This window comes from Bombina bombina, chromosome 8 (assembly GCF_027579735.1).
Source record: "Bombina bombina isolate aBomBom1 chromosome 8, aBomBom1.pri, whole genome shotgun sequence".
Lineage (NCBI taxonomy): Eukaryota > Metazoa > Chordata > Amphibia > Anura > Bombinatoridae > Bombina > Bombina bombina.
This window is the reverse complement of record NC_069506.1, coordinates 62,396,200-62,423,638: the sequence shown is the minus strand read 5'-3', so window position 1 is coordinate 62,423,638 and position 27,439 is coordinate 62,396,200. Positions and strand designations below refer to the sequence as shown.

At 42.1% G+C, this 27,439-nt stretch overlaps 1 protein-coding gene across 1 annotated transcript in view; it reads left to right on the top strand.

Moving 5' to 3' along the window:
* The window catches only part of RNF207 (ring finger protein 207), a 350,080-nt gene that overhangs the window by 219,727 nt on the left and 102,914 nt on the right, over positions 1-27,439 (top strand). Inside the window, exon 11 of the mRNA XM_053690396.1 lies at positions 22,915-23,036. Coding sequence (XP_053546371.1) covers positions 22,915-23,036 — 122 coding nt within the window. The remainder of the gene's footprint in view (positions 1-22,914; positions 23,037-27,439) is intronic.

Sequence of the window (27,439 nt, the reverse complement as noted above, 5' to 3'; positions counted from 1 at the left end):
AAATACTGCTGATACCATTGTAAAGTAAGTTCAGCCTTAAATGCAGCGATAGCGACTGGTATCAGGCTGATGTGTGTGTGTGTGTGCACTGAATGTATTTTCTAAGGAATGGAATTGACTCTGAAAATACTGTAAATACTGAAATAATGTATGAGCCTTAACTGCAGTAAAAGCGACTGGTAGCAGGCTTGTAAATAATAATACATAACTTTTAAATGTATGTTTAAAACGTTTACTGGCATGTTAATCGTTTTTTGTGAGGTACTTGGTGATAAAACTTATTGGGGCTTGATTTTTACCACATGGCCATTTTTGTTTTCTGCATAGAAACAGTTTCTGAGCTTCCCCACTGTTGTAATATGAGTGGGAGGGGCCTATTTTAGCGCTTTTTTGCGCAGTAAAAATTCAGTCACAATCTGTCTACTTCATCCTCCATGATCCAGATCGTCTCTAGAGAGCTCAGGGGTCTTCAAAATCCATTTTGAGGGAGGTAATCAGTCACAGTAGTCCTGTGACAGTGTATTTGACTGTGAGAAAAACGTTAATTTTATAATTGTTATCCGTTTTTGGGTACTAAGGGGTTAATCATCCATTTGCTGGTGGGTGCAATCCTTTGCTAACTTAATACATTTACTGTGAAAATTTGGTTGCTATAACTATTTTTGATCATTGTTATTTCAACTGTGTCAGTTTTTCTGTGCTTCTTAAAGGCACAGTAACGTTTTTTATATTGCTTGTAAATTAATTTTGAAAAGTATTTCCAAGTTTGCTAGTCTCATTGCTAGTTTGTTTAAGCATGTCTGACTCAGATGAATCTCTTTGTTCACTATGTTTAAAGGCCACTGTGGAGCCCAATAGAAATTTGTGTACCAATTGCATTGATGCTACTTTGAATAAAAGTCAATCTTTACATGTAAAGAAATTATCACCAGACGACGAGGGGGAAGTTATGCCGACTAACTCTCCTCACGTGTCAGTACCTGCGCCTCCCGCTCAGGAGGTGCGTGATTTTGTGGCGCCAAGTACATCAGGGAGGCCCTTACAAATCACTTTGCAAGACATGGCTACTGTTATGACAGAAGTATTATCTAAGTTGCCAGATTTAAGAGGCAAGCGCGATAGCTCTGGGTTAAGGATAGAGCGCGCGGATGAGATGAGAGCCATGTCAGATACTGCGTCACAGTTTGCAGAACGTGAGGACGGAGAGCTTCATTCTGTGGGTGACGGATCTGATCCAGGGAGACTGGATTCAGAGATTTCCAATTTTAAATTTAAGCTAGAGAACCTCCGCACATTGCTAGGGGAGGTATTAGCGGCTCTGAATGATTGTAACACGGTTGCAATTCCAGAGAAATTATGTAGGTTGGATAAATACTATGCGGTACCGGTGTATACTGACGTATTTCCTATACCAAAAAGGCTTACAGAGATTATTAGCAAGGAGTGGGATAGACCTGGTGTGCCTTTTACCCCTCCTCCCATATTTAGGAAAATGTTTCCTATTGACGCCACCACACGAGACTTATGGCAGACGGTCCCTAAGGTGGAGGGAGCAGTTTCTACTTTAGCTAAGCGTACCACTATCCCGGTGGAGGATAGTTGTGCCTTTTCAGATCCAATGGATAAAAAATTAGAGGGTTACCTTAAGAAAATGTTTGTTCAACAAGGTTTTATTTTACAGCCCCTTGCATGCATTGCGCCTGTCACTGCTGCGGCAGCATTCTGGTTTGAGTCTCTGGAAGAGGCCATTCGCTCAGCTCCATTGGATGAAATAATGAACAAGCTTAAAACACTTAAGCTAGCTAACGCATTTGTTTCTGATGCCGTTGTGCATTTAACCAAACTTACGGCTAAGAACTCCGGATTCGCCATCCAAGCGCGCAGAGCGCTATGGCTTAAATCCTGGTCAGCTGACGTGACTTCTAAATCTAAATTGCTTAATATTCCTTTCAAAGGGCAGACCTTATTTGGGCCCGGCTTGAAAGAAATTATTGCTGACATTACGGGAGGTAAGGGCCATGCTCTACCTCAGGACAGGGCCAAATCAAAGGCCAAACAGTCTAATTTTCGTGCCTTTCGTAACTTCAAGGCAGGAGCAGCATCAACTTCCTCCGCTCCAAAACAGGAAGGAGCTGCTGCTCGTTACAGGCAGGGCTGGAAAGTTAACCAGTCCTGGAACAGGGGCAAGCAGGCCAAGAAACCTGCTGCTGCCCCCAAGACAGCATGAAGAGAGGGCCCCCTATCCGGAAACGGATCTAGTGGGGGGCAGACTTTCTCTCTTCGCCCAGGCTTGGGCAAGAGATGTCCAGGATCCCTGGGCGTTGGAGATCATATCCCAGGGATATCTCCTGGACTTCAAGTCTTCTCCTCCACGGGGGAGATTTCATCTTTCAAGGTTATCAGCAAACCAAACAAAGAAAGAGGCGTTTCTACGCTGTGTACAAGACCTCTTACTAATGGGGGTAATCCACCCAGTTCCGCGGACGGAACACGGGCAGGGATTCTATTCAAATCTATTTGTGGTTCCCAAAAAAGAGGGAACCTTCAGACCAATCTTGGACTTAAAAATCCTAAACAAATTTCTAAGAGTTCCATCATTCAAAATGGAGACTATTCGAACCATCCTTCCCATGATCCAAGAGGGTCAGTACATGACCACGGTGGACTTAAAGGATGCCTACCTTCACATACCGATTCACAAGGACCATTACCGGTATTTGAGATTTGCCTTCCTAGACAGGCATTACCAGTTTGTAGCTCTTCCCTTCGGATTAGCTACGGCTCCAAGAATCTTTACAAAAATTCTAGGATCACTTCTGGCGGTACTAAGACCGCGAGGCATAGCGGTGACTCCGTACCTAGACGACATTCTGATACAAGCGTCAAGTTTTCAAACTGCCAAGTCTCATACAGAGATAGTTCTGGCATTTCTGAGGTCGCATGGGTGGAAGGTGAACGTGGAAAAGAGTTCTCTATTACCACTTACAAGAGTTCCCTTTCTAGGGACTCTTATAGATTCTGTAGAGATGAAAATTTACCTGACAGAGGCCAGGTTATTAAAACTTCTAAATGCTTGCCGTGTCCTTCACTCCATTCCACACCCGTCAGTAGCTCAGTGCATGGAAGTAATCGGCTTAATGGTAGCGGCAATGGACATAGTACCATTTGCGCGCCTGCATCTCAGACTGCTGCAATTGTGCATGCTAAGTCAGTGGAACGGGGATTACTCAGATTTGTCCCCCCTACTAAATCTGGATCAAGAGACCAGAGATTCTCTTCTATGGTGGCTTTCTCGGCCACATCTGTCCAAGGGGATGACCTTTCGCAGGCCAGATTGGACGATTGTAACAACAGACGCCAGCCTTCTAGGCTGGGGAGCAGTCTGGAATTCCCTGAAAGCTCAGGGATTATGGACTCAGGAGGAGAAACTCCTCCCAATAAATATTCTGGAGTTAAGAGCAATATTCAATGCTCTCCTAGCTTGGCCTCAGTTAGCAACTCTGAGGTTCATCAGATTTCAGTCGGACAACATCACGACTGTGGCTTACATCAACCATCAAGGGGGAACCAGAAGTTCCCTAGCGATGTTGGAAGTTTCAAAGATAATTCGCTGGGCAGAGTCTCACTCTTGCCACCTGTCAGCGATCTACATCCCAGGCGTGGAGAACTGGGAGGCGGATTTTCTAAGTCGCCAGACTTTTCATCCGGGAGAGTGGGAACTTCATCCGGAGGTCTTTGCTCAACTGGTTCGTCGTTGGGGCAAACCAGATCTGGATCTCATGGCGTCTCGTCAGAACGCCAAGCTTCCTTGTTACGGATCCAGGTCCAGGGACCCGGGAGCGGTGCTGATAGATGCTCTGACAGCCCCTTGGGTCTTCAACATGGCTTATGTGTTTCCACCATTCCCAATGCTTCCTCGTTTGATTGCCAAGATCAAACAGGAGAGAGCTTCGGTGATTCTGATAGCGCCTGCGTGGCCACGCAGGACCTGGTATGCAGACCTAGTGGACATGTCGTCCTGTCCACCGTGGTCTCTGCCTCTGAGACAGGACCTTCTAATTCAGGGTCCTTTCAAACATCCAAATCTAATTTCTCTGAGGCTGACTGCATGGAGATTGAACGCTTGATTCTATCAAAGCGTGGTTTCTCGGAGTCGGTTATTGATACCTTAATACAGGCTAGGAAGCCTGTTACCAGAAAAATTTACCATAAAATATGGCGTAAATATTTACATTGGTGCGAATCCAAGAGTTACTCATGGAGTAAGGTTAGGATTCCTAGGATATTGTCCTTTCTACAAGAGGGTTTAGAAAAGGGCTTATCTACTAGTTCGTTAAAGGGACAGATTTCTGCTCTGTCTATTCTTCTACACAAACGTCTGGCTGAAGTTCCAGACGTTCAGGCTTTCTGTCAGGCTTTAACTAGGATTAAGCCTGTGTTTAAGTCTGTTGCTCCGCCGTGGAGCTTAAACTTAGTTCTTAATGTTCTTCAAGGCGTTCCATTTGAACCCCTTCATTCCATTAATATCAAGTTGTTATCTTGGAAAGTTCTGTTTTTGATGGCTATTTCCTCGGCTCGAAGAGTCTCTGAGTTATCTGCCTTACATTGTGATTCTCCTTATCTGATTTTCCATTCAGGCAAGGTAGTTCTGCGTACTAAACCTGGGTTCTTACCTAAGGTAGTTACTAACAAGAATATCAATCAAGAGATTGTTGTTCCATCTCTGTGTCCTAACCCTTATTCAAAGAAGGAACGACTTTTGCATAATCTGGACGTAGTCCGTGCCCTGAAATTCTATTTGCAGGCAACTAAGGATTTTCGTCAAACTTCTTCCCTGTTTGTCGTTTACTCTGGACAGAGGAGAGGTCAAAAGGCTTCGGCTACCTCTCTCTCTTTTTGGCTTCGTAGCATAATACGATTAGCCTATGAGACTGCTGGACAGCAGCCTCCTGAAAGGATTACAGCTCATTCTACTAGAGCTGTGGCTTCCACCTGGGCCTTTAAAAATGAGGCCTCTGTTGAACAGATTTGCAAGGCTGCGACTTGGTCTTCGCTTCACACTTTTTCAAAATTTTACAAATTTGACACTTTTGCTTCCTCGGAGGCTGTTTTTGGGAGAAAGGTACTTCAGGCAGTGGTTCCTTCTGTTTAATGTTCCTGCCTTGTCCCTCCCTTCATCCGTGTACTTTAGCTTTGGTATTGGTATTCCATAAGTAATGGATGACCCGTGGACTGACTACACTTAACAGGAGAAAACATAATTTATGCTTACCTGATAAATTCCTTTCTCCTGTAGTGTAGTCAGTCCACGGCCCGCCCTGTTTTTACGGCAGGTCTAAATTTTAATTAAACTCCAGTCACCACTGTACCCTGTGGTTCCTCCTTTCTCGTATGCTTGGTCGAATGACTGAGTATGATAGGTGAGGGGAGGAGCTATATAGCAAGCTCTGCTGGGTAATTCTCTTGCAGTTTCCTGTTAGGAAGAGAAATATTCCATAAGTAATGGATGACCCGTGGACTGACTACACTACAGGAGAAAGGAATTTATCAGGTAAGCATAAATTATGTTTTTATGTGGGCTGTCTGTATTAAGCTATGCATATTTTTGTGTCGACGTTTCTGATTCAATATGATAAACGTTAGTCTCTGCTGAGGTGCGGCTAGTCTCTCCCAGACACTGTTAGAACGGTTGCTCTGTGAGTTGTGAGGTAACAGTTGTGAAAAATGATTGTTGTGTGCTATTTCTATGTATTGAAATGTTAATTGTACATTACACATAGGGATGTTCATGCTGCCCCAATAGCAGATGGGCTAATGAATAATTTGCAGAACATGATGTTCTTAAGGATTTATGGCGGGGAGGATGCTGCAATATTTGTAGATGAAGAAACGCGCGCTTGTATTTTGACTGCGCAGTTTCTCGTTGGTGAGTCATGTGACCCGCTTCTCCGCCTCAATCCTTTAGCAGAGCGGTGTATGTTCTGATGCCGACTTCTTCTGTATGTAATTGATAGGTAGGAGAGCTCTCTGACGGTTTTTTTTTTGGCCATTTATTTTTTTGTAGGTCAAATTTAGACATTTCAGTCAGGCTGACGTGTAGGGATACTAATTGTTTGTTTAGCTAGCGAAGTGCTTAACACTCTCAGACCGGAGTTCTGATGTTACAGTGTATTATATATTACAATAACATTTTTATACTCATTTTATTTTGAATTAGGGGCATGGAAGTCTCTGTGTTTTTAAAGTTATGCTTGTTATACATTGAGGCACAAATTGTTTCACCATACAATTCTGTGCTGCATGTTAAGCTAGAACTCTTGTATGTAGAGTTAGATTGTTGCCCACTAGGCCAAATTCTCTCACGATGATGCTGTTCAGGAAATGCCACTGCTTTCTCCTTAAACGTCCCAAGCCTTAATGGTGTCACATGCAGTGCCCTGCGGTTCCTCTCAACCTCCTGGAGGAGTTTGTTTGCCTGTAGAAATTGCTGCACAGTTATATTTTACAGTATCTGTGGCATTATCTGTTTTTCCTATGTTAAAGGGAAACGCAAGAGGAAAATTAGAGATTCAGATAGTAAGGTTTCTGTTCCACCAGCTGCTACACTGGTTGCCTTTCTTTATAAGTTTGATGAGGAGGATATGCCGGTAGCCTCTGAGGGTGAAATCTCCGATTCGGACAGTGTGATAATTCCAGTTTAGGAACAGGGCCTAGGATTCTATTAAATTTTGCTTGTGGTTACCAAAAAAGAGGGAACTTTTCGACCTATTCTAGATGGAGTGTCTCAACAAGCTTTTCAGATTACCGTCCTTCAAATGGAAACAATTTGTTCCATTATTCCTTTGGTCCAAGAGGGTCAGTTTATGAGGACCATAGACCTGAAGGACGTGCATCCTTATGTTTCATCTACAAGGGTAGTTTTCTTAGGGAACATTATAGATTCCCTATCTATGAAAATATTTCTGACAGAGGTCAGAAAATCCAAATAATTTTTTCCTCTTGCCTCTCTCTGCAGTCTACTGTTCGGCCATCAGTGGCTTAAGGTATGGAGGTAATTGGTCTGATGGTCGCTTCCATGGACATCATTCCCTTTGCTCAATTACATTTGAGAGCTCTGCAGTTCTGCATGCTCAGACTATGGAACGGAGACCTTTCGGGTCTGTCTCAGAGGATAGATTTAGATCAGTCAACAAGAGACTTTCTTCTGTGGTGGCTTTCTCAGGAACATCTGTCTCAGGGCACATGCTTCCGGAGACCTTCCTGGGGGATTGTGACCACAGACGCCAGCCTGCTGGGCTGGGAAGCAGTCTGGGACTTGTTAAAGGCGCAGGGGCTATGGACTCGGAAGGAGTCTGCTCTCTCCATAAACATCTTGGAGTTGAGAGCGATTTTCTATGCTCTGATAGCTTGGCCTCAGTTGTCCTTATCCTGGTTTATCAGGTTCCAGTAGGAAGACTTCACTTCAATGGTTTACTTCAACCACCAGGGAGGAACTCAGAGTTCCTTAGCCATGAAGGAGGTGGCTCGGATTGTTCAGTGGGCGGAAGCTCACAATTTTTGTTTATCTGCCATCCACATTCCAGGAGTTTACATCTGGGAAGCGGATTTCCTGAGCAGACAGACATTTCATCCCGGGGAGTGGGTTCTCCATCTGGGGGTGTTCTCCAGGTTAACCCTCAAATGGGGGTGCTGGAGTTGGATCTGATGGCGTCTTGGCAGAACGCCAAGCTTCCAAGGTCAAGAGATCCACAGGCTGCTAGGATAGATGCTCTGGTAGTTCCTTGGGATTTCAATCTAACATTCCTGTTTCCTCCGTTTGATCTCATTCCATGAGTCATTGCTCGTATCAAACAGGAAAGAGCTTTGGTAATTCTAATAGCTCCTGCATGGCCTCACAGGATCTGGTATGCAGACCTAGTGAAGATGTATTTTATTCCACCTTGGAGGTTGCCTCTGAGGAAGGATATTCTAACTCGGGGTCCATTTCTTCATCCAAATCTCGTTTCTCTGAAGCTGGCTACTTGGATTGTACGCTTAGGACTGTCTAAGTGTGGTTTTTCTGGAAGTATTTTCCATAGGGTATGACGTAATTACCTTTATTGGTGTAAATCTAAGGGCTACTCTTGGAGTAGGGTCAGGATTCGTAGAAATTTGTCTTTTCTCCAGGAAGGTCTCGAGAAAGAATTGTCAGTCAGTTCTCTGAAAGGTCAGATTTCTGCATGGTCTATTTTGTTTCTCAAGCATCTGGTGGATGCGCCAGATATTCAATCTTTTCTCTTGTTAAGTGTATCCAGTCCACGGATCATCCATTACTTGTGGGATATTCTCCTTCCCAACAGGAAGTTGCAAGAGGATCACCCACAGCAGAGCTGCTATATAGCTCCTCCCCTCACTGCCATATCCAGTCATTCTCTTGCAACTCTCAACAAAGATTGACGTAGTAAGAGGAGAGTGGTGTATTATAGTTAGTTTTTTAACTTCAATCAAAAGTTTGTTATTTTTAAATGGTACCGGAGTGTACTGTTTCATCTCAGGCAGCATTAGAAGAAGAATCTGCCTGTGATTTCTATGATCTTAGCAGAAGTAACTAAGATCCATTGCTGTTCTCACATATTCTGAGGAGTGAGGTAACTTCAGAGAGGGAATGGCGTGCAGGTTTTCCTGCAATAAGGTATGTGCAGTTAATATTTTTCTAGGGATGGAATTTGCTAGAAAATGCTGCTGATACCGGATTAATGTAAGTAAAGCCTTAAATGCAGTGATAGCGACTGGTATCAGGCTTATTAATAGAGATGCATACTCTTATAAAAGTGTAATATAAAACGTTTGCTGGCATGTTTAATCGTTTTTATATATGTTTGGTGACAAAACTTATTGGGGCCTAGTTTTTTTTCCACATGGCTGGTTTGATTTTTGCCTAGAAACAGTTCCTGAGGCTTTCCACTGTTGCAATATGAGTGGGAAGGGCCTATTTTAGTGCTTTTCTGTGCAGATAAAAATACTGACAGAGACATTCAGCTTCTTCCTGCATGATCCAGGACATCTCTGAAGGGCTCAAAAGGCTTCAAAGTTGTGTTTGAGGATGGTAACAATCACAGTAGACTGTGGCAGTTGTTGTGACTGTGTTTAAAAAAAACGTTTTTGTCATTTATTATTCTGTTTTTGTTATTAAGGGGTTAATCATCCATTTGCAAGTGGGTGCAATGCTCTGCTGACTTGTTACATACACTGTAAAAATTTTGTTAGTGTAACTGCCTTTTTTCACTGTTATTTCAAATTTTGTCAAAATTTGTTTCTCTTAAAGGCACAGTAACGTTTTTTATATTGCTTGTTAACTTGCTTTAAAGTGTTTTCCAAGCTTGCTAGTCTCATTGCTAGTCTGTACAAACATGTCTGAAACAGAGGATACTTGTTCATTATGTTTAAAAGCCATGGTGGAGCCCCATAGGAGAATGTGTACTAAATGTATTGATTTCACCTTAAACAGTAAAGATCAGTCTTTATCTATAAAGAATTGTCACCAGAGGGGTCTGTCGAGGGGGAAGTTATGCCGACTAACTCTCCCCACGTGTCGGACCCTTCGTCTCCCGCTCAAGGGACGCACACTAATATGGCGCCAAGTACATCAGGGACGCCCATAGCGATTACTTTGCAGGACATGGCTGCAATCATGAATAATACCCTGTCAGAGGTATTATCCAGATTGCCTGAATTGAGAGGCAAGCGCGATAGCTCTGGGGTTAGACGAGATACAGAGCGCGTAGATGCTGTAAGAGCCATGTCTGATACTGCGTCACAATATGCAGAACCTGAGGACGGAGAGCTTCAGTCTGTGGGTGACGTCTCTGAATCGGGGAGACCTGATTCAGAGATTTCTAATTTTAAATTTAAGCTTGAGAACCTCCGTGTATTGCTTGGGGAGGTATTAGCTGCTCTGAATGACTGTGACACAATTGCAGTGCCAGAGAAATTGTGTAGGCTGGATAAATACTATGCAGTGCCGGTGAGTACTGATGTTTTTCCAATACCTAAAAGGCTTACAGAAATTATTAGTAAGGAGTGGGATAGGCCCGGTGTGCCCTTTTCCCCACCTCCTATATTTAGAAAAATGTTTCCAATAGATGCCACTACACGGGACTTATGGCAGACTGTCCCTAAGGTGGAGGGAGCAGTTTCTACTTTAGCAAAGCGTACCACTATTCCGGTTGAGGACAGTTGTGCTTTTTCAGATCCAATGGATAAAAAATTGGAGGGTTACCTTAAGAAAATGTTTATTCAACAAGGTTTTATTTTACAGCCCCTTGCATGCATTGCGCCTGTCACTGCTGCGGCGGCATTCTGGTTTGAGGCCCTGGAAGAGGCCATCCATACAGCTCCATTGACTGAAATTGTTGACAAGCTTAGAACTCTTAAGCTAGCTAACTCATTTGTTTCTGATGCCATTGTTCATTTGACTAAACTAACGGCTAAGAATTCCGGATTCGCCATCCAGGCGCGTAGGGCGCTATGGCTCAAATCCTGGTCAGCTGATGTGACTTCAAAGTCTAAATTACTCAACATTCCTTTCAAGGGGCAGACCTTATTCGGGCCTGGTTTGAAAGAAATTATTGCTGACATTACTGGAGGTAAGGGTCATACCCTTCCTCAGGACAGGGCCAAATCAAAGGCCAAACAGTCTAATTTTCGTGCCTTTCGAAATTTCAAGGCAGGTGCAGCATCAACTTCCTCTGCTTCAAAACAAGAGGGAACTTTTGCTCAATCCAAACAGGCCTGGAAACCTAACCAGACCTGGAACAAGGGCAAGCAGGCCAGAAAGCCTGCGGCTGCCTCTAAGACAGCATGAAGGAGCGGCCCCCTATCCGACAACGGATCTAGTAGGGGGCAGACTCTCTCTCTTCGCCCAGGCGTGGGCAAGAGATGTTCAGGATCCCTGGGCGTTGGAGATCATATCTCAGGGATATCTTCTGGACTTCAAAGCTTCTACTCCACAAGGGAGATTTCACCTTTCAAGATTATCTGCAAACCAGATAAAGAAAGAGGCATTCCTAAGCTGCGTACAAGATCTCCTTGTAATGGGAGTGATCCATCCAGTTCCGCGGACGGAACAAGGACAGGGGTTTTATTCAAATCTGTTTGTGGTTCCCAAAAAAGAGGGAACCTTCAGACCAATTTTGGATTTAAAGATCCTAAACAAATTCCTCAGAGTTCCGTCATTCAAGATGGAAACTATTCGAACCATTTTACCCATGATCCAAGAGGGTCAGTACATGACCACAGTGGACTTAAAGGATGCCTACCTTCACATTCCGATTCACAAGAATCATCATCAGTTCCTGAGGTTTGCCTTTCTAGACAGGCATTACCAATTTGTAGCTCTTCCATTCGGGTTGGCTACAGCCCCAAGAATTTTTACAAAGGTTCTGGGCTCACTTCTGGCGGTCCTAAGACCGCGAGGCATAGCGGTGGCTCCTTACCTGGACGATATCCTGATACAGGCGTCAAGCTTTCAAATTGCCAAATCTCATACAGAGATAGTTCTGGCATTCCTGAGGTCGCATGGGGGGAAAGTGAACGAAGAAAAGAGTTCTCTATCTCCTCTCACGAGGGTTTCCTTCCTAGGGACTCTAATAGATTCTGTAGAAATGAAAATTTACCTGACGGAGTCCAGGTTATCAAAACTTCTAAATGCTTGTCGTGTTCTTCACTCCATTCCGCGCCCCATGGTGGCTCAGTGCATGGAAGAAATCGGCTTAATGGTAGCGGCGATGGACATAGTGCCATTCGCGCGCCTGCATCTCAGACCGCTGCAATTATGCATGCTCAGTCAGTGGAATGGGGATTACACAGATTTGTCCCCTCTACTAAATCTGGATCAGGAAACCAGAGATTCTCTTCTCTGGTGGTTATCTCGGGCCCATCTGTCCAAGGGTATGACCTTTCGCAGACCAGATTGGACAATTGTAACAACAGATGCCAGCCTTCTAGGTTGGGGTGCAGTCTGGAACTCCCTTGAAGGCTCAGGGTTCATGGACTCAGGAGGAGAAACTCCTCCCAATAAATATTCTGGAGTTAAGAGCAATATTCAATGCTCTTCTGGCTTGGCCTCAGCTAGCAACACTGAGGTTCATCAGATTTCAGTCGGACAACATCACGACTGTGGCTTACATCAACCATCAAGGGGGAACCAAGAGTTCCCTAGCGATGTCAGAAGTCTCCAAGATAATTCGCTGGGCAGAGACTCACTCTTGCCACCTGTCAGCGATCCATATCCCAGGTGTAGAGAACTGGGAGGCGGATTTTCTAAGTCGTCAGACTTTTCATCTGGGGGAATGGGAACTCCATCCGGAGGTGTTTTCTCAATTGGTTCTCCGTTGGGGCAAACCAGAATTGGATCTCATGGCGTCTCGCCAGAACGCCAAGCTTCCTTGTTATGGATCCCGGTCCAGGGACCTAGAAGCGGCACTGATAGATGCTCTAGCAGCGCCTTGGTTCTTCAACCTGGCTTATGTGTTTCCACCGTTTCCTCTGCTCCCTCGTCTGATTGCCAAAATCAAACAGGAAAGAGCATCAGTGATATTGATAGCGCCTGCGTGGCCACGCAGGACCTGGTATGCAGACCTAGTGGACATGTCATCCTTTCCACCATGGACTCTGCCTCTGAGACAAGACCTTCTAATACAAGGTCCTTTCAATCATCCGAATCTACTTTCTCTGAGACTGACTGCATGGAGATTGAACGCTTGATCCTATCAAAGCGTGGCTTCTCTGAGTCAGTAATTGATACCTTAATACAGGCACGAAAGCCTGTCACCAGGAAAATTTACCACAAGATATGGCGTAAATATCTTCATTGGTGTGAATCCAAGAATTACTCATGGAGTAGGGTTAGGATTCCTAGGATATTGTCCTTCCTCCAAGAGGGTTTGGACAATGGATTATCAGCTAGTTCTTTAAAGGGACAGATTTCTGCTCTGTTTATTCTTTTACACAAGCGTCTGGCAGAAGTTCCAGACGTTCAGGCATTTTGTCAGGCTTTAGTTAGAATTAAGCCTGTGTTTAAAGCTGTTGCTCCTCCATGGAGCTTAAACTTGGTTCTTAAAGTTCTTCATGGGGTTCCGTTTGAACCCCTTCATTCTATTGATATCAAACTTCTTTCATGGAAAGTTCTTTTTCTGATGGCTATTTCCTCGGCTCGAAGAGTCTCGGAGTTATCTGCCTTACATTGTGATTCTCCTTATCTGATCTTTCATTCAGATAAAGTTGTTCTGCGTACAAAACCTGGGTTTTTACCTAAGGTGGTTTCTAACAAGAATATCAATCAAGAGATTGTTGTTCCATCATTATGTCCTAATCCTTCTTCAAAGAAGGAACGTCTTTTGCATAATCTAGACGTAGTCCGTGCCTTGAAGTTTTACTTACAGGCTACTAAAGATTTTCGCCAAACATCTAACCTGTTTGTTGTTTACTCTGGACAGAGGAGAGGTCAGAAGGCCTCGGCAACCTCTCTTTCTTTTTGGCTTCGGAGTATAATCCGTTTAGCCTATGAGACTGCTGGACAGCAGCCTCCTGAAAGGATTACGGCTCATTCTACTAGAGCTGTGGCTTCCACCTGGGCCTTTTAAAAGTGAGGCCTCTGTTGAACATATTTGCAAGGCTGCAACTTGGTCTTCCCTTCATACTTTTTCCAAATTTTACAAATTTGATACTTTTGCTTCTTCGGAGGCTGTTTTTGGGAGAAAGGTTCTACAGGCAGTGGTTCCTTCCGTTTAAGTTCCTGCCTTGTCCCTCCCATCATCCGTGTACTTTAGCTTTGGTATTGGTATCCCACAAGTAATGGATGATCCGTGGACTGGATACACTTAACAAGAGAAAACATAATTTATGCTTACCTGATAAATTTATTTCTCTTGTAGTGTATCCAGTCCACGGCCCGCCCTGTCCTTTTCAGGCAGGTCTAAAATTTTTTTTTTTTTCAAACAAGCTTTATTAAAGAAAATGCTGAGACATTACACAAATAGGGTGTCAGACAGAATCATACATTTTGTGATTGTTTGCGCCCAAATATGAGAATGTCAATTAGATTAAGTTAAAGTCCATTTCGATATGTCAATATGGGGTGGGCTCCGCCGACTCACGTTGGAGGCCCAAACCTCATCATTATACAGGATTTGCAGGTTATCTTAAGGTGCTAAAACATTATTCTCTATGAAATAAAGCTTGACTTTTTAACAATTTTTTCAAAGATTTACAAAGTATAATTAAGCATACCTTCATATACGAAAAACTCAAATTGAAACATTGCGTACACTCCGGGAACTGGATTTAAGAGGAAGAGAAAAGTTGAAAGAGAGAGAAGAAGAAAGAGAGAGAGAAAAAAAAAAAAAGGGGGGGGGGGGAAGGGGAATGAGGGGGAGGAGTTTTCCAGGATGAATGGATTCAGCCAACGTCACCTGGGGAATAAGTTTATACCAAGGGGCTTTTAATTACTGTGACTAAGGAGGGGAAGGGTTCCAAACGGCCATTATCATTTCATACATGACCATTTGATTGCTCTTAATGTAATGCAGCTTTTCCAAAATGAGTAACTCATCTACAGCCGATCGCCATTTAAGGAGAGTAGGTACCTCCGATGACTTCCAGAGTCTAGGGATGAGTCTCTTCGCTCCTGTGAGCATAATCAAGAGGAGGGCCCTATTTTGTTTGTCAGCAATGTCGGGAAGATGTAGAAACAGAATAGTTTCAGGCATGACAGGTATATGTATATTAAGTATGTCTGACATTTCTCTGAGAACGGTCGCCCAGTAATTCGATATTTTAGGGCAGGCCCACCATATGTGTAAGAGTGTGCCTACTTCGCCACAGCCCCTCCAACATGTGGCAGTGGCCGCTGGAAAGATTCGATGCAATCTGGAGGGTGTGTAGTACCATCTAGTGAGTAATTTAAGGTGTATTTCCTGAACTACTGCTGAGATTGAGGAACGTTTACCATTCTAAATGATTTGAGCCATTCCTCATCCGCTATAATGTTATTGAGGTCCCTATTCCATGCACTGGCAGGTCTAAATTTTAATTAAACTACAGTCACCACTGCACCCTATGGTTTCTCCTTTCTCGGCTTGTTTCGGTCGAATGACTGGATATGGCAGTGAGGGGAGGAGCTATATAGCAGCTCTGCTGTGGGTGATCCTCTTGCAACTTCCTGTTGGGAAGGAGAATATCCCACAAGTAATGGATGATCCGTGGACTGGATACACTACAAGAGAAATAAATTTATCAGGTAAGCATAAATTATGTTTTTGTCAGGCCCTGGTCAGAATCAGGCATGTGTTGGAGCTTTAACCTGGTTCTTAGGTTTTGCAGCAGGCTCTGTTTGAGCCATTGCATTCCATAGATATTAAGTTGTTATCTTGGAATGTTTTTTTTTTTTTTCATTTTTGTTGCTATCTCTTCTGCTCGGAGAGTCTCTGAACTCTCGGCGTTGCAATGTGATTCGCCTTACCTTATCTTTCATGCTGATAAGGCGGTTCTTCTTACTAAGTTGTGTTTTCTTACTAAAGTGGTTTCGGATAGTAATATTATTCAGAAATTTGTTTTTCCTTCTCTATCTTCTAATCCTTCTTTTCATAAGGAACGTTTGTTGCATAACTTGGATGTTTTGTGTGCTCTTTAAATCTACCTACAGGCGACTAAGGATTTTCGCCAGTCCTCTGCCCTGTTTGTATGTTTCTCTGGAAAGCGTTAAGGTCAGAAGGCTACTGCTACTTTTCTTTCCCTCTGATTGAGAAGTATAATTTGTTTTACTTATGAAACTGCTGGTCAGCAGCCTCCTGAGAGAATTACAGCTCATTTCACGATGGCTGTCTCCTCTTCTTGGGTTTTCTATACTGAAGCTTCTGTGGAACAGATTTGCAAGGCTGCAACTTGGTCCTCTGCATACTTTTTCCAATTTTTGCAAATTTGATACTTTTGCCTCGGCTGAGGCCTCTTTTGAGAGAAAGGTTCTTCAAGCGGTGGTGCCTTCTGTTTAGGTCTGCCTGTCTTGTTCTTCCTCCCTAGTCATCTGTGTCCTCTAGCTTGGGTATTGGTTCCCACTAGTAATTGATGACGTTGTGGGCTCTCCATATCTTAAGAAAGAAAACAAAATTTATGCTTACCTGATAAATTTATTTATTTCCGGATATGAAGAGTCCACAACCTCACCCTTAATTTAAGACAGTTATTTTTTACTAAACCTCAGGCACCTCTACACCTTGGTGTTATTCCTTTTTCCATTTTCCTTCAGTCTGACTGGGGATTGTGGGTAGGGGAGTGACACTTAACAGCTTTGCTGTGGTGCTCTATGCCTCCTCCTGCTGGCCATGGGTGATATTTCCACTAGTAATTGATGACGTCGTGGACTCTCCATATCCGTAAACAAAATAAATTTATCAGGTAAGCATACATTTTGTTTTTTAAAAACAGTTTTGGGGGCTAAAGTCGGCAGCTATGGGGTGTTGAAAAGTGCCTTTACATTGTTCTATGGGAACTGTGTGTTCCCTGTAAATATATATGTATTTGCTTATATACATATACTGTATATTTATGTGTTAATATGTGTATATAGACTTATTAACCCTAAATATATATGTATATAAGCATATACATATATATTTACATTTCCTGCGCGACGTACCCCCTTCGATGTGCTAGTTCTCATGCCGTGTCTCAAGGCATGAGAACGAGGCTCCCATTGGAGCCTATGGAAGCGCACTCTCATGAGCGCAATGCTTTACTGCAATGTGAACGCGAGTTCTCGTTCATGTTGCACCTCATCTGTAATACCAGTGCACATTTGCATGCACTGGTATTTCTAAGTAGAGCACAAATTTCACTTTAGTGACAGCGATATTTTGCGCTCCACTTTTAATCGGGCCCAATATGTGTAGATTATATATACAGATGTTCAGTAACAGACTACCAGAAAATAGGTAAGCAGCAGACTAGCATGTACAGTGGGCAGGTAGCTCTTATATTAGCAACCATGGAATAAGCATAACAACAAAGCACTGGGGAATGTTCCCTTTTGTAGTTCAGAGCAATGCTGGGTGCCTCTAGGAGGAGATTGCAACAGTAAGTACAGCAATTCTCAGGGCTAGCACCATGACACAGGCAAAGAGAACCCCTTATTGATAAAATTATATTTCTTTCCTAAGATATGGTGAGTCCACGGCTTGAGTAATTACTGTTGGTAATATCACTCCTGGCCAGCAGGTGGAGGCAAAGAGCACCACAGTTAAACTGCTACCCACAACCACCAGTCATTCTCTTTGCCTTCGGTGCATGGAGGAGGTGAAGTTTAGGTGTCTAAAGAATTTTTTTTATTTAATCTACAAGCAAGTTTTGGGGTATAGCCATATTCCACGTCATTCCTTGCAGTCGGGTAGTGGTGGCTTTAAAGCAGTTAGGAACTTGTAAAGAGGTACTTACTGCGTTTTCCTAACAATTGCTGCACTAGTTTAGAAAGCCAGAGTTGGCTACTCTATTCTTTCTTTTTCAAAGGTCTCTGTGAGGAACTGTGTCTTCTCATACCTTGTAACTGTCTACATGCCGGGCAGCGGAGCAGGTAAGTGCTTTTTCTTCCAGTTGGGGCGACCATGCACTTTACAAATTAAAAGACACTGCTTTTTTATTGGGACATAGATAATCCTGTTGTATGGGTTACACTGGGGCATGAAGCAGGCACTGTAGCATGTGTGAGACTAATATTTAAACTCTTTAAGAAGAAAGGGTAAAATGTTTTTATTAGGCTTTATTTTCTGACACATATTTACTTGATAAAACAATACAAGTTTAAACTGAAAGTAAGGTTGAATTTTCTATTTCAGCAGTTTATTAATTTCCCCTTTGCTTTAAAATAAAACAATGCAACATTTTAAACTGTCAGGTGTAGCAGCAGTAATTTGAGCTCGGCATGACCGCATGTGACCGGCTTTACTTCATAACGTTTATGAGGGAAAAGTTGTTGTAAGGCACCTCAGTAATTGAGGTGTGGAGCAGCCTGAAGGGTATTTTAGAAGTTTATTTGATGTTTATTAAAAGTTTTTTCTTAACTTTTCTCACATAATTTTAGCTGGGTATAGATCCTAATTTGGGATAAAATTTAAAGTGTATTTTTTAAAGCTCCTATGCAATTTTGTTCTTCATGTGTCAAGAAAACCTTGCAAAATAAAGGTAAGACTTTTTAGCCTAATGTCTCTCAGGATGATGCTGTTAAAATAATACCTCAGCTTTCTCCTGCTACGTCCCAAGCCTAAATGGCGTCACATGCAGTGCCCTGTGGTACCTCTATAACTCCTAGTGGAATTTATTTAAAAGCAGAAATTGCTGCCCAGGTATCTTCAGCGGTATCTGCGGCATTAGCTGCCATTCCCAGATTACAAGGAAAACGCAAAAGGAAATCTAGAAATTCAGAAAGTTAGGTGCCTGTCCTTAGTTCTGCTTCCCAAGTTGCCCTTTCTCATAAGTCTGATGAGGAAGATACATCGGGACTTTCTGAGGGTGAAATCTCAGATTCGGACAGTATAATTCCTTCTTCTGAGACTGAGGTGGTATCCTTCAGATTTAAGCTTGAACACCTTCGTGTATTGTTAAAGGAGGTTTTAGCTACTTTAGATGACTCCGATACCCCTGTCGTTGTCACTCCTAAGAAATCTAGTAAACTTAATAGTTTCTTTGATGAACCTTCCACTTCTGAGGTTTTTCCTGTGCCGGACCGTGCTAGGGAGATTATCTTACAGGAATGGGAGAAACCAGGGGTGTCTTATTCCCCGTCTCCCATTTTTAAGAAAATGTTTCCTGTCGAGGACTCCATTAAAGACCCTTGGTATACTGTACCCAAAGTTGAAGGGGCCATTTCCACTCTGGCTAAGAGAACCACTATTCCTATTGAGGATAGCTGCTCTTTTAAGGATCCAATGGACAAGAAGCTGGAGGCTTATTTGAAAAAGATTTATGTTCATCAAGGTCTCCAATGGCAACCTGCGCTGTGTATTGCCACCGTGACTAGTGCGGCATCTTATTGGTTTGACACCTTGTCTGATTATCTTCAAGTAGAGACTTCCTTGGATGAAATTCAAGATAGGATTAAAGCTCTTAAGTTGGCCAATTCCTTTATTGCAGATGACATTTTACAGGTTGTTAGACTAGGAGCTAAAACTTCCGCTGTCCTAGCCCGCAGGGCATTATGGTTGAAATCCTGGTCTGCAGCGGTTTCCTCTAAAGTCAAGCTTCTGGCGATTCCTTACAAGGGAAAAACCTTGTTTGGACCCGGTTTGGCAGAAATTATCTCTGATATTACGGGTGGAAAATGGTCTTTCTACCTCAAGATAAGAAGAATAGGCCTAAAGGACATCAGAGTAATTTTCGTTCCTTTCGTAACTTTAGAGGAAAGCCTTCCCCTTCTTCAAAGCAGGAACAATCCAAGTCTTCTTGGAAATCCAATCAGTCTTGGAACAAGGGGAAACAATCAAAGAAACCCGCAGCTGATTCCAAATCAGCATGAAGGGTTTGCCCCCGATCCGGGATCGGATCAGGTGGGGGGCAGACTTTCTCAGTTCTCTCAAGCCTGGATATGAGATGTCCCAGATCCCTGGACTGTGAACATAGTATCCCAGGGTTACAAATTGGAATTCAAGACTTTTCCTCCCAGAGGCAGATTCCTTCTTTCAAGATTATCTGCAGACCAGATAAAGAGAGAGGCGTTCTTGAAATGTATACAACATCTTTCCTCCCTGGGAGTGATAGTTCCAGTGCAGGAACAGGGTCTTGGGTTCTACTCCAACCTATTTGTGGTTACCAAAAAAGAGGAAACTTTCTGTCCCATTCTAGACTTGAAGTGTCTAAACAAGTTTCTCAAAGTTCCATCCTACAAGATTGAGACTATACGCTCCACTCTTTGTTTAGTTCGAGGGTCAGTTCATGACAACCATAGACCTAAAGGATGCGTATCTTCATGTTCCTATTCACAGGGACCATAACAGATTCCTGAGATTTGCCTTTCTGGACAAACATTTCCAGTTCGTGGCCCTTCCATTTGGTCTAGCCACGGCTCCCAGAATTTTTTCAAAGGTTCTGGGGGCTCTTTTGGCAGTGATCCGTTCTCGTGGAATTGCTGTGGCACCCTACCTGGATGACATATTGGTCCAGGTGCTATCTTTTCAACAAGCAAAATCTCACACAGAGATATTGTTGTTTTTTCTTCATTCCCACGGATGGAATGTGAATCTGGAAAAAAGCTACCTTTCCCCTGCTACAAGAGTAGTGTTCTTAGGGACCATAATAGATTCTCTATTGATGAAGATTTTTCTGTCAGAGGTCAGGAAAAACAAAATCATTTCCTCTTGCCTCTCTCTTCAGGCTACTGCTCATCCTTCAGTGGCTCAATGTATGGAGGTAATCGGTCTGATTTTGGCTTCCATGGACATCATTCCTTTTGCTCGATTCCATTTGAGAGCTCTCCAGTTGTGCATGCTCAGACAATGGAATGGTGACCATGCGGATCTATGTCAGAGAATAGAGTTAGATCAGTCGTCAAGGGATTCTCCCCCGTGGTGGATTTCTCAGGAACATCTGTCTCAGGGCACATGCTTTCAGAGACCTTCCTGGGTGATTGTGACCATGGACGCCAGCCTGCTGGGCTGGGGAGCAGTCTGGGACTCGGTAAAAGCTCGGGGGCTTTGGACTCGGGAGGAGTCTGCTCTTCCTATCAACATCTTGGAGTTGAGGGTGAATTACAATGCTCTATTGGCTTGGCCTCAGTTGTCCTCAGCCCAGTTTATCAGGTTCCAGTCAGACAACATAACCTCTGTGGCTTAAATCAATCACCAGGGAGGAACTCAGAGTTCCTTAGCCATGAAGGAGGTTACTCTGATTCTTCAGTGGGCAGAAACCCACAATTGCTGTCTATCTGCCATCCACATTCCAGGAGTAGACAACTGGGAAGCGGATTTTCTGAGCTGACAGACTTTTCATTCCGGGGAGTGAGAACTCCATCCGGAGGTGTTTTCCAGCTTAGTCCTCAAATGTGGGGTGACGGAGTTAGATCTGATGGAGTCCCATCAGAACGCCAAGCTTCCAAGGTACGGTTCAAGGTCAAGAGATCCGCAGGCCATTCTGATAGATGCTCTGACGGTTCCTTGGGTTTTCAGGTAGGTATACCTGTTTCCTCCGTTTGCTCTCCTTCCACGAGTCATTGCTAGTATCAAACAGGAGAGGGCGTCAGTGATTCTAATAGCCCCTGCGTGGCCTCGCACGATCTGGTTTGCAGACCTAGTGGAGATGTCATCTCTCCCACCTTGGAGACTACCTCCTGATTCAGAGTCCCTTCCTTCATCCAGATCTCGTTTCTCTGAAGCTGACTGCTTGGAGATTGAACACTTAATTCTGTCTAAGCGTGGTTTTTCTGAGTCGGTCATTGAGACCATGATTCAGGCTTGCAAGCCTGTTACTAGAAAGATTTACAATAAGATATGGCGTAAATATCTTTATTGGTGTGAATCCAAGGGCTACTCTTGGGATAGAATTAGAATTCCTAGAATTTTATCTTTTCTTCAGGAAGGCCCGGAGAAGGGATTGTCAGTCAGTATCCTGAAGGGTCAGATTTCTGCTTTATCAGTTTTACTACATAAACGTTTGGTGGATGTGCCAGATGTGCAATCTTTTTGTCAGGCATTGGTCAAAATCAGGCCTGTGTTTATGTCTGTTGCATTTCCTTGGAGCATTAACCTTGTTCTTAAAGTTTTACAGCTGGCTTTGTTTGAGCCGTTGCATTCCAAAAACATTAAGTTGTTATCTTGGAAGGTTTTGTTTCTTGTTGCTATCTCTTCTGCTCGAAAAGTCTTGGGACTCTCAGCTCCGCAGTGTGATTTCCCTTATCTTATTTTTCATGCAGATAAGGCGGTTCTTTGTACTAAGTTAGGTTTCCTTCCTAAGGTTGTTTCTAATAGAAATATCAATCAGGAAATTGTTGTTCCCTCTCTGTGTCCTAATCCTTCTTCTTCCAAATAACGTTCGTTACACAATTTGGATGTTGTACGTGCTCTTAAATTCTACTTACAGGCGACTAAGGAGTTTCGCCAGTCCTCTGCCCTCTTTGTCTGTTTCTCTGGGAATTGTAAAGGTCAGAAAGCTACTGCTACTACTCTTTATTTTTGGTTAAGAAATATAATTAGTTTGGCTTATGAGACTGCTGGACAGCAGCCTCCTGAGAGAATTACGGCTCATTCCACAAGAGCCGTTTCCTCTTCTTGGGCTTTCAAAAATGAAGCTTCTGTGGAACAAATTTGCGAAGGTGCAACTTGGTCTTCTCTACATACTTTTTCCAAATTTTCCAAATTTGATACATTTGCCTCGGCTGAGGCTTCTTTTGGGAGAAAGGTTCTTCAAGCGGTGGTGCCTTCTGTTTAGGACTGCCTGTCTTGTCCCTCCCTATTTATCCGTTTCCTCTAGCTTGGGTATTGGTTTCCAACAGTAATTACTCAAGCCGTGGACTCACCATATCTTAGGAAAGAAAAATAAAATGTATGCTTACCTGATAAATTTAAGACAGTTGTTCTTTTGACTATAACCTCAGGCACCTTTACACCTTGTGTTACTGCTTTTTCTCCATTTCCCTTCGGTGGAATGACTGGGGGTTGTGGGTACGGGAGTGATACTTAGCAGTTTAACTGTGGTGCTCTTTGCCTCCTCCTGCTTAATTACTCGCTTAATTGCTCAAGCCGTGGACTCACCATATCAATAAAGAAATACATTTATCAGGTAAGCATACATTTTGTTTTTCAGTCCTTGCTGTATATAGAAAATAGTGCAACCACTCTGCATATAAGCCTCTGTGTATGGATATTGTATTAAATACCTATTTATTTATGTGTATTACAGATCAATACCGACTATGCAGCAGAGTTTGCTCGGTGCCTAGAGCCATTGTTACTGGTAAACCTACGTAGACCTGGCAGTATGAGCAGTAGCTGTGGTGTTCCAGGACATAACAATGTCACTATGTAAGTAAACATGCTTAAAGGGACAGTCAAGTATAAATTAAACTTTCATTATTCAGATAGGACTTTTAATTTTAATTGACTTTCCAATTTACTTTTATCATCAAATTTGCTTTTTTTCTCTTGGTATTCTTAGTTTAAACTAAACATAGATAGGCTCATATGCTAATTTCTAAGCCTTTGAGGGCTGCCTCTTATCACATGCTTTGTAAATCTCTTTTCAACACAAAGAGACAAAAAGTACACGTGGCTATATAGATAACACTGTGTTCAGGCACAGAAAGTTATTTAAGATCTAGCACAATACAATGCTAAATTTAAGACAATAGATAATAAACAGTCACAGTCATGTGATCAGGGGGCTGGAAGAAGGTTCCTAGATACAAGGTAATCACAGAGGTAAAAAGTACATTAATATAACTGTGTTGGTTATGCAAAACTGGGGAATGAGTAATAAAGGGATTATCTATCTTTTAAAACAATAACAATTCTATGGTTGACTGTCCCTTTAATTCTTTGATTTTTTAACAGCTACACAGAGATGAATTGGGTGGTTCTAAGGGTGGTACCAGGGGGGTATATGCACCACAATCAATATTGTAGCACCTCCTTTTTCCAGAAGGAATTAATAGACATAAATGTGCAAGTCAATCACCTTTTAAATGTCCTTTGCTCGACCTAAGACTAGACAGTAGGTTAATATAGAGAAATTTAAATATGAAAAGCAGGAAAATGATGATGTCCACCATTGATATGGAGCTTTATGATAAACCTTTGTACCACTCTCAATTTGAAAGCTCTATCATTACCCCTGACCTAGGACAAATATAATCAGCCCATGATTCTGTGTCCCACTTAATTTTTTTAAATGGTTATATCTGATTTTATAGTCCAACCTATGCCCCCTGCTCCTTGACTAGACTCTAACTGCAGTCACAACTTATTGCTTTCTGTTTGCATTGTATTTTATAGTACCATGTCCCTCCATGCAGCCGATGAATTCAGCAGTTACCGTTTTGCAAAAATATTATTTAATTGCCCACTCCGCTTGTGAAACTTGGATGGATCTTGGTAATTCTCAGAAAATACTAAGCCATGTAGTACACATTTATGTTTTTATGGTCTGTAGCCTAATATGAATATTGAAAAGTTCGTAATATGTGACTCTAAGTAAGCAATAGATTACATCTGAACGTTGGAGCAATTAGCAACATGTTGCTCCTATGGTGATGGCTGGGCTTTGATTAATTTAATTGGACCAAATAATTTGCTACACCCAAATCTCCAGAAAGAATACCCGGTTTGCACATAAAAACCCCTCTTATTTTGCTTTTTGCAGAGCTTGGCGTTCACACACCTTATACTGGAAATACAGCCGATCATATTCTGTGCAAACTCAAAATAAAGCTTCCCCAGCAGACGTAGTCCAAAGGACTTTTCAACCATAAATGTAACCCCTAACAGGCAATATCTAAGTGCCACAGAGGAAAAAAAAGTGGGCTTCTCTACACCCACAAATTTTAGCAAATATAGAAAAGAAAAGTTCAGTTGGGAACCAATATAAAAAATGAAAACTTTATTGTAAAATATTAACAAATTCCATCAACGTGAAAAAACATATGGTCTAACATGTTTTGACTAAGCCGAAATGCGTTAGTCTACATGCTTTTTTATGTTTTATATCGCTGTATGATGGAATTTTTAAATATTTTGGAATAAAGTTTTCATTTTTTATATTGGTGCCCAACTGAACTGTTCTGTCTTATATTTATCAATCTACAGTTCCCTGAGCTTAGTCTGGGTTGCCACTAGAGCAAAACCAGTTTACTTAAAACTTGTAATACGAGCGCAACCCGACTAGCTCAAAAATCTTAATTCTAGCAGAGTTATCGCTCTAGGGAAACGCAAAATACCACTCTACTTGCAATCTAGCCCTTTGTTTGGGCCTGCTTTGGGCCTGGATCGTCACAGCGATTAGCTCCACCCCCTCCTATTGACTACCTTTTCTCTTGTTATCTAATTATGTTTTTGGGCAGAATAGGATTTTTACAAACTGATAACTTCTGTGTCTGCGTTTTTTATTGTCCCTGTCTGCACAAGAGCTGCTGGGGGGGGGGGGGCAGCACATTTTCTAACTTAAAGGGACATGTAACCCAAAAAAATTTCTTTCATGATTTAGAAAGAGCATACAATTATAAAATAAACTTTCTAATTTACTTCTATTATCTATTTTGCTTCATTCTCTTGATATTCTTTGCTGAAAAGCATATCTAGATATGCTTAGTAGCTGCTGATTGGTAGCTGCATATAGATGCCTCCTGTGATTGGTTTACCAGGTGCATTGCTTTTTCTTCATTAAAGTATATCTAAAGAATGAAGCAAATTAGGTAATAGAAGTAATTTGGAATGTTGTTTAAAATTATATTCTCTACCTTAACCATGAAAGAAAATGTTTTGGTATAGTGTCCCTTTAACACATGGATGAGCCAATGACAATTGGTATATATATATATATATATTTATATATATATATTTATATATATATATATATATATATATATATATATATATATATATATATATATATATATATGTGTGTGTGTAGAAATAGCAGGTGTCCCAGCACTCCAACCTTGGTTATGTAGCAAACACCTGGGTGCAATCCTCAAAGTTCATATTTAGTAATATTCGGAAGTGAAGCGCACTCTCAAGATTTTTTTGAAGACACAAAATAATTTTATTCAGAGTCACAACAAGTGATCAAGAACAGAGTCGACTTTTCGGCTCTCTTAAAGGGATACTAACCCCACATTTTGTCTTTCATGATTCAGGTAGAGCATGCAATTTTAAGCAACTTTCTAATTTATTCCTATTATCAATTTTTTTTTGTTCTCATGTTATCTTGATTTGAAAAAGCAGTAATAAAAGGTTAGGAGCCGGCCCATTTTTAGTTCAGCACCTTGGTAGAGCTTGCTGATTGGTTTGCTACATTTAGCCACAAATCGGCAAGTGCTACCCAGGTGCTGAACAAAAAATGGTCCGGCTCTAAAGCTTACAGTACTGCTTTTTCAAATCAAGATAGCATGAGAACAAAGAAAAATTGATAATAGGAGTAAATTAGAAAGGTGCTTAAAATCTTATGCTCTATCTGAATCATGAATGAAAAAAAATGGGATTAGTTTCCCTTTAAGAGCCTTCTTCAAGACAGAGAACATCTCATTTCTGCGCGTAGCCGTGTTCCACAAACAGAAAAATGCACCTTGAAGAAGGCTCTTAAGAGAACCGAAACGTCGACTCTGTTCTTGATGACTTGTTGTGACTCTGAATAAAATTATTTTGTGTCTTCAAAAAAATCCTGAGAGTGCCCTTCACTTCCGAATATTACTATATATATATATATATATATATATATATATATATATATATATATATGCAGCCACCAATCAGAAGCTAGAACCTAGGTTCTTTGCTGCTCCTGAGCTTATCTAGACAAACCTTTCAGCAAAGGATAACAAGAGAAGGAAGCAAATTAAATAATATAAGTAAAATGGAAAGTTGTTTAAAATTGTATGATCTGTCTAAATAATGTCTAATTATGACTTTACTGTACCTTTAATAACGCAACATAGTTTCTGTTTTGACAGAACATACTAATTACAAGTTCTGTACTAGCTAATTACAGGTGTTTTTGTATGTAAGATTCTTTGTTTACAGAACATACTAATTTAAGGATTTTGGACAATGTGCCTAGATTATGTGTATGGTTACACGATTATTAATATGTGCATCACAACATACAATCTCATTACATATACCCAAGCACTTTATTTATGTAGATACTATTTAGGCAATACTTGGGGGGGTAGTTATCAACGTGTCAAATTTCCTGCCTTCGCCGGCCCAATACGCCCGCCTAAGCTCGCCTCACATCGCCGCCGCGGACCTGAAAAATTTCGCCTAAGTTATCAAGTAAAGCTGTCAAAAAGTCGCGCACCAAGTACGGGGCGATGAGCAGCGGACTGTGAGAGTTATCACTCATCCGATCTCGCTGCTCTTCGGCTTTTTCCCAGCTTTATTGCTAGCCTGTCACTAAGCACTCACACTATCTACACTGTTCTACCCCCTATACCGGAGCCCCCCACAACTAAATAAAGTTACTAACCCCTAAACCGCCGCTCCTAGACCCTGCCGCAACTCTGATAAATGTATTAACCCCTAAACCGCCGCTCCCGGACACCGCTGCCACCTACATTATACCTATTAACCCCTATCCTGCCCCCCCTATACCGTCGCCCTCTATAATAAAGTTATTAACCCCTATCCTGCTGATCCCGCACCTCGCCGCAAATAAATAAATAGTTTAACCCCTAAACCGCCGCTCCCTGAACCCGCCGCAACCTATATTA